The sequence below is a fragment of the Rhincodon typus genome, chromosome 10 (assembly GCF_021869965.1).
Source record: "Rhincodon typus isolate 14 chromosome 10, sRhiTyp1.1, whole genome shotgun sequence".
NCBI lineage: Eukaryota > Metazoa > Chordata > Chondrichthyes > Orectolobiformes > Rhincodontidae > Rhincodon > Rhincodon typus.
Window position 1 is genome coordinate 49710499 of NC_063341.1, and position 8419 is coordinate 49718917.

The 8419-nt window shown below is 38.1% G+C and overlaps 1 protein-coding gene across 1 annotated transcript in view; it reads right to left on the reverse strand.

Annotated features, from left to right (window-relative positions):
• Window positions 1-3204: 3204 nt before the first annotated feature.
• Window positions 3205-8419, reverse strand: part of LOC109926683 (ERI1 exoribonuclease 3) — a 204221-nt gene continuing 199006 nt past the window's right edge. Inside the window, exon 9 of the mRNA XM_048602398.1 lies at window positions 3205-3334. Coding sequence (XP_048458355.1) covers window positions 3207-3334 — 128 coding nt within the window. The 3' untranslated portion in view covers window positions 3205-3206. The remainder of the gene's footprint in view (window positions 3335-8419) is intronic.

The window sequence follows — 8419 nt, forward strand, 5'->3', positions numbered from 1 at the left end:
CACAGTTTTTTGTTTATTGTGTTCATGCAAGTACTTGCATTGCATAATTGCATAAAATTAATTCATATTGAGAGTTTATCATTATTTTACAGCTGTGCAAGATAGAAATCATCAAATGTCCAAAAGGCAAACTAAGTAACGGGTCCAGAAAGTCCCCTTTAGGAGTTTTATCAATTTAAATAAAAACGCAGGGAAGTGACAAACTTTGTTGCCACTGTTAATACATTGCAGATGGTTGACTGTTCCTGTAGGTCTTTGTTTGTCACAAGGCCAATTTCAGTTACAGAATCCCTCGTCAGCTTGAGCCTCCTCATCCGCTATTGCAGATACTGAAGCTCTTGCAGCACCCCATTATTTTGGATGTGAGCTATGTGTTTCCTAAGCACTTTGCACTCTTGGTCTGGCATCTTTTCCTGTTGCTTCAATGAAGTACTCCTGCTAAAAATTGCAACACCACATTCATGGACAGAAAAATCTATATGCTTTACTTGTCTCATCAATGTGATGACAACTTCAAAGTTCCCAATGTGGCTTCTAAAAATGTAGCACTAAAAATAAAGCATTTACTTATCAACTTGACTTCACAACCATCGATTGCTGTATGAATTTGTCATTTCAAAGTCTTAACAGGCAAACAATCAGCTTTCAAATACTCAGATGAGCCATAAGCATGTAAAAGATTTCAGGTATTTTTTCCTCGTATTACAGCACATTTGTAAACTCTATTTCTTCATCATAATCTCCACAGAGAGGAAATGCCAGAGCTAAAAGTTGTATTTTCTGTCTTTTACTAAATTTGATCAACAATGTAGAGGCCAGCAAGACTTAAGTAAAAATAGAACTTAGAACTGCAAAACAAAAGGGATATTCTTACATTCATCACAAAGCTTGGAATTTTAATTAAAAGAAAAACTTCTCAAATTTCAATTAAAACCGCACATAATGCAGAACTGCAAGAAATCTACAATAGTCACGGAACTTAATGATGGTGATATCAGAACATTTTTCATCAAGGCATAGCTAAGAAACATTAAGGTATTCATATACTTACCAATTAAAATAGACTTTCACTTTGTCATTATTAACATTTCTAGCTATTATCTAGCTATTTAGAAGGTAATTCGCAGCAGTAAAGGCAAGGTTTACCAAGCAGGAAAAAAGCATCCCATTTGACGATCAACGATTGATTCAAACACAAAATTCTGAGGGGATGTACCTGCAGTTTTGCAAACATTTCAGCTGGTCAAACACAGTGTCCGATCTTCTAGTAATTTTGCAAGAGATTTTTTTTTTAAAACTAAAATAGGTCTGATGGTCATTATTAAGAAATAGGCGATTACAATTTAAAAGCTAATCTATCGAAGCATGTCATTACTTCAAAAATAGTTTAACATTTTTCACATAGAAACATATTATAAATATTATTCTAATTAACAAAAAACAAGAAAAGCTGGAAACAAAATGACAATAACATTCCTAGCTAAGGTCAAGTCTTGCCATGCCATATCATATCACTCGTCTAATCATGATATTAGTTCGTGCTGACAGTGTTGACCCCTTCATTATGAACCAAATCAACTGGAATTTTCTATTTTTCTCCTAATGAAATGTGGCATCTGTCATTATCATAGCATTGGAGCTAATATTACACTACTTAATCTCAGGGTAACAGAAAAAAATTCCAGTCTAACTAACTTTCTAATGAGCTTCACTCTTGAATCTGGATGACACTTTCATCTATCTGGCCCTCTGCATAATAGCCTGGACTTTGCAGTTAGCAGAACAGTAATGGTGCCTGAGGAAAGTTGCCTTAGAAAATCTAGCAACCTTAGTAGAGTGAATTTTCCCCCAAATTAATTTCAATCTGCTGTCAATTCAAGGGGCTCTCCTGTAACAATGATGTTATCAAGCAGAATAAGCAATCAATTTGATTGAAGAATTCTCATAGGCAGCAAGCCAAGAAATAAGATACACTAATTATCCTTCATTTTTTATGAATTTTATATAGTGTAAAATAAATAGAGGTAAAAACATTACATGCTGAAATATTAAATGATATTGAATAATTATAATGGAAAAAATTAACAAGAAAGAGTGACAAATTCATTTTCCAGGCCCAATAAGGCATTCTGTAGTTCTTGTAATTAAAAACCCAGATATATGTCATTAATAAGATGCAATGTTTTAGGGGCTTTCTAATGGGATTATTACAGTGCAAATGGAAATGCTCGAAGGATTCTTGTGGTGGAATGGCAATGTCCCTACATCTGAGGCAGAAGGCCTGAGTTCAAGTTCCACCTACTCCACAGTATGTCATAACATATCTGAACAGGTTGATTAAAAATATCTAAAGGGTAATATTCTCATCAATTAATTGATTTCTGAAAATTTACATCTGTGGCGGAACATCGTCAATGTACCTTACAGAGGAGCAGGGAAGCACTGAAAGCAAGTCCAGGATTCCCACATTCACCTGGCATTTGAGAATGCCAGAAGTTGCTACAGTTTCATCAGGTAATAATGGTGAACGTTGACAGCTTCACTATCATTACAGCTGCAAATTCCACTCCAATAGGTCTATGGGGTGGTGCACTGGAAGTGTGTTCAGGACAGCAAATACTTTATATTTTTGCATAATACTCCTTTCCCCTTTATCCCATGAAAATATCAAAACTGCTCATCCCCATTCAGGCAAAACTTTGGAAGCACATAAATGGTTCTCAAATGCTATTGCATAGCAACATAGAGTGACGCCAAATTTATTTTACATCAACAACAATAAGAATTCCCTTCAACATAAAGAATACCTTGCAACAATTTTGGATATAGAAAAGTCCCAAACAGAAAATTCATTTGGTCTTGTTTATCTCCTCATTATGAAACTTACTTTCACCCAATATAATTATTTGTAGATATACTTCCCCACTTTGAACATTAGCGGTGTCAGAAATCAGGATCTCTTTAAAACTGAACTTTCCTAGTATTTTCTGTGTAATAAGCGATTTCGTTTAACTGCTGTTATTCCAGTGACTAGCTTTACAAATTTCTAGCATATGAAAACAAAAGGAAAGAATCATCAGGATCACAAGGTCACAATGCTCCACTGAACTGACATCAACAATTTATCTGGCGCTACTTCTGATTGTCAAGGTATTATTTGGGAAAATAAGAAGCTTTGGTTCTTAGAAAGAATAGAAATCTAACCTTCAGATGAAGACTGGTAAGGGGACAATGGTCATCCCAGCATCATGAGTAGCTGCCCGGATCATTGGCTGAAATGGTTCAGACAGGTGGTTTATACAGCATCGTTTGCCAGCTCCAAAATAAGGTATATCTACAGGGGCAAGTGGGAAGTATGTTTGTGAGGGAGGCAGGATGCAGGGCAACAAGGTATCACCTTCTTGAGAAAAGACTAGGCGTTTGAGGTAAGAACAAAGACTGTTAGCACCAAGGACTACCACTAAAGATCGCAAAATATCAAGTATGAACATCATAGCGTTCCAAACTGTACAGGTCAACCACCTCTGATTGTCCATTGTACAAGACACCTTTGGTATTAGTGAAGTATTCTTATCTGTTATAGGTTGCATATTTCCTTTCATTGTCAAATTAAACAATGCATCCTTATCTAAACTACTCCTTCTTATCAGACTGAATAAATTATCTGAAAATTGCTTAGAAACAATTCAATGCCTTTATTAGATAACTGTGCCCATGAAACAGCAAAATCTAACAACTTTTCAGTATTTGCACTGCATTTGATATGAGTAACATATATCAGAATCTTATGACCCAATCCCACTCTCAAAATGTGTTGACTGACAGGGAGAACCTTCCTGCTCCTGTGATGCTGCTTGGCCTGCTGTGTTCATCCAGCTCTACACCTTGTTATCTCAGATTCTCCAGCATCTGCAATTCCTACTGTCTCTGATAAAATTGAGAGGGATGTTTGGGGTGTCATGCTGTCATCTTCTAGGCACCATGCTATTTTACCAGAGTTTGATAATAAGCATCCAAAGTTAAAACGTTACTTAGACGGAGTCTAAGCATAAGCTTTTTTGGTCAGAGATTTATTCCAATTGACATATACATCAACTCTAACCCGACTATTTACTTAATCTCCATATACACCCAGTCAAATTCTCATCCAATTACCCTCAGTTAACATATGACCATCACCTGTTCCCCAGTTCCATTTGGTTTCAAGCATCCCTGGCAAATAATAAGTGAGTAGTTTGAAGCTGGCCCACTCCCACTTGGGTCAATCAAGGCTATAAAGTAGAAAATGCATGGTCAGGAGGGAGTCATGGCCTTGCCATGTAGTGAGATGGCTATATCCTGCGGGTTCAGGTAGATGAAGGTCCAAACAGTAGCAAGAGCTACCACTATTTAAAAGTCTCCTGACGGCCACCCAACCAACCTTCCCTGTGAGGGTCTGCCTGAATGAGGCCAGTGAGTCCAAAAATAGAAAGCACAGAAACATGAAAAAGAGAAGCAGGAGTAGGTCAATCAGCCCTTTCAGCCTGATCTACCCTCTATTCAACATGATCATGGCTGATCATCCAACTCAGTACCCTGTTCCCACTTTTTTCTCCAAACCATTAATCTCTCTCGCCCCAAGAATTACATCTAACTCTTTCCTGAAAACATGCAATATTTTGGTTTCACCCACATTCTATGGAAGGAAATTTAGAATCCCTACAGTGTGGAAACAGGCCATTCGGCCCAAAAGTCCACACTAACTCTCCGAAGAGCATCCCACCAGACTCATCCATCCAACCCTATCCATGTAACCCTGCATTACTGATGGCTAATGCACCTAACCTACACATCCCTGGACAATTTAATATGGTCAATCCACCTAGCCAGCAGATCTTTGGACTGAGAGGGGAAACCGGAACATCCAGAGGAAACCCACACAGACACAGGGAGAATGTGCAAACTCCCCACAGAGAGTTACCCCACGTTGGAATTAAACTCAGTCACTGGCACTGTGAGGCAACAGTGCTAACCACTGAGCCACTATGCTGCCACTCTTAGGAGGAAGATATTTCTCATTTTAATTAAATGGCCTCGAAAGAATAGTTTCAGCACCTTCAGAGGTCAGCAACACTTTTCATAAGACAAAGAACAAAAACACCAATCTATTGCTGAGATTTACCATTGAGGTTTTGGCCCTATCCAGTTCCCAGAAATACAGAGGTAAATCCACCTCTGCTGGCCCTGGAAACTAAAAGGGGCACTTTATATGGTTCAAGTAAAGAGTTGTCTCTTAACTGGCAACCTCTGCCTGTATCTTTAGACAGTGACCCCTGATCTGGACTCCCCAGTTATTGGGAACATCCATTCTGCAACCAACACTACACTGCCAGTCATGTTCCAGATGGCAAGTACGACTGAACAATGCTGACCCTCTGACAGACCATAACTTCTTGGAGACAGGACACCATGCTTCAGCAGAAGTTGCTAGTTTAGAAAACTAATTACATGAGTTTCTTCTTAATTTCCCCTGTTACGGCAGGATCTCATACAGTCTCTGGGTCATTAATTCAGACCTTGGACAACAAACTCTGTAACAGTATCATTATTCCACAATTGAGGGCCTAAAGAAATAAAAAGGCAGTCAAACTGGTTCCAAATAATTCATATAAATCTACACAAATCAAATTATTAAATTCCCTCAACAACATTCCATTGGATTGAGCCCATCTTCCTTAAATGTTACATTTTTATGATTAATTATTTGCTTCACCAATTCTGAAATTCTCAGTCTGATTTTTTAGCTATTCATGGACAACTCTTGGCAGCAAAATTGTAAATGGAAGTGCTTCACATATCACAACATGACTAATGCTGGAACCAAAGATTGTACCAATAAAATCATAGCCATGGCTTTATGTGCCCACTAAAAAAAAGAGTATCAGAAAATTAATGGCTTTACTTTCCTTTTATAACTCATCTGGAAACCTAGTTAGAAACAGATAAAACTTATATAATTTCTGTTACAGATGAATTTTCTATGTTCATTAAACAAACAAATAGAACATAATGATGACACACAGTGGTTGTACAAAGATTCATTTTCTGATTTCATGGATACTGCATTTGTAATTCCATAGCAATTTGTTACCATTCGGCATGGTATAAGGCTTATGCACAATTTTACATTTTTCTTTGAATCATATAAAAAGCCCAATAAAGCACATGGTTCTTGTTTCCTAACTGCTCATAGAGCAGCATGTTTATGAGACATATTCATGGTATTACTATCTACACGAGTGCTGCAACAAATTAGCGAGCCTTTACAGCAGGACAGTTATGGAAAAACATATGTGTAGACTCTGCTTCTGCATTGTCAGTGGGGAGGAGGGGACGGATGGCAGGGTTATGCTTAAATGGAGCATGTAGTTGAGGCTACATCTTTGTAGTCTGGTTTCTTTCAGCATTGATCTCGGCTGGAAGCAAAGAATTTACTCATTCTACCAAAGGAAGAATGTACTTGCCTGAGAGCAAGTGCAATTAAGATTCAGAGATAGCAAGAACTACAGATGCTGGAGTCTGAGTCAATAGTGTGGAGCTGGAGGAACACAGCAGGTCAGGCAGGATCAGAGGAGCAGGAAAGTCGAAGTTTCGAGTTTACACCCTTCATCAGGACTTCCCTGCTCCTCTGACGCTGCCTGACCTGCTGTGTTCCTCCAGCTCCACACCGTATTGACACTGCAATTAAGATTCATTGGACTTATTCTAGGTATGAGAGTCATACAGCAAGGAAACAGACCCTTCGGTCTAACTAGCCTTGTGCCAAGGAGAAATTCAGTACATTGTGCTTAGAAGAATGAGAGGGGACCTTGTTAAAACATAAAAGATTCTGAGTTTGACAGGGTAAATGCACACATACCATTTCCTTGGTTGGACAGTCTAGAATTAGGGAACATTGTCTTGGGATAAAGTTGGTTATTTAGGACTGAAATGAGATGTAATCTCATCAGAGGGTTGTGAATCTTTGAAATTTCCTACCATGAAAGTATGTGGGTCCTCAATCATAGAGTACCTGAAATTTATCGATTTTTGAACTCTAAGGGAATCAAGCAATTTGAGGACTTGAGAGAAAGAAAAGATACGGTAAGATCAGTCATGAACTTACTGAATTGTGCAGCAGGCTTGAGGGGCTGTATGACCTGTCTTCTTTTCTTCTTTTTGGCTGCAAAACTATGTTTCATTGCATCCATAGTTATCATGCTATTGATGCTATTTTGGTAGCAAAATAATGTCGCATTCATTTCTATCTTGACCTATGCCAAAGACATCTTGCTAAGACTGTGAGGAATCTGCACTTGCACTGTGTGCAGTAGGCAGGTTGTGATGTTAGTCAATGTTGTTACAGAGAAGGGGAGGTTAAATGAAAGAAAATCCCTGGTATTCTCTTTATAAATAGCAAGTAACAATTTATTTATTTAACCCTAACAGTGAATAAATTAATAGAACTACAAACAAACCGATCAATTCCCCCCTAACTATTCCCTAACTGAACAAAATTCTACTGGTACGCCATTCCCATAAACACAAATCCCACTTATATAAGCGAAGTAATAAGAAAAAAAAAATAAAACTTAGTTTCACAAAGTCCGCACAGAACGTGTCTTCCGGAATGCTCTGCCTTCTCCACGGTCTCTCAAGTCATAAACGCCTTTCTTCTGCTGATCCTGCTATCAGGGGTGTTTTCTCTGTGAAGACTCTTAGCTACAAGTGCCGTGGTAATTTTTATGGATAAGGCGGTGCCTTCTTAGAGAATTTAGGGATTTGTTGTGAGAGCTAGGTGTATTTCTCAGATGGTGGTTCACTGTCACAATGATTTTCAAAAACCCTCTCCTTATATACCATGGATGACATATCAACTTTCTTACAATAGCATTGGTCCAAGGTTGTCAAAACCATCAGATTTAAATTCAATTGGCTTTCAATCACTTAGTCCTTGGTTTAAATTAATTGGCTGATTCCAGTTAGTTGCCAAAACATCATAATGAGCCTAAGGTTTCCAATCACACATCCAATTGATACACGTTTCCATTTCAGAACTAGCTGTACATCTTCAGCTACATGCAAACACTTTGCTTCCTATATAAAATCTAAGCTGAGAAAAGCACTTTATCTCTTAAAAGCACCAATCACTCTACACAACTTCACAACAATGTCTAAGGCTGATTTAATGCTAGCACTGCCATTTGGAATCTTGCCACTCTAACAATAATGCCCTCTCTTAATCTTGCACTGAGATACAGTCAGCAATAGGAAGGAATCCCCAGTCATCAGTATTTATATTTAAATGTGTCATCAAGAAGTTTCAAGTTAATTGTTAATTCCTTTCTGTGCACGTGGTGAGAGTTTATGGTGGTGAGAGTTTATGGTGGTGAGAGTTTAT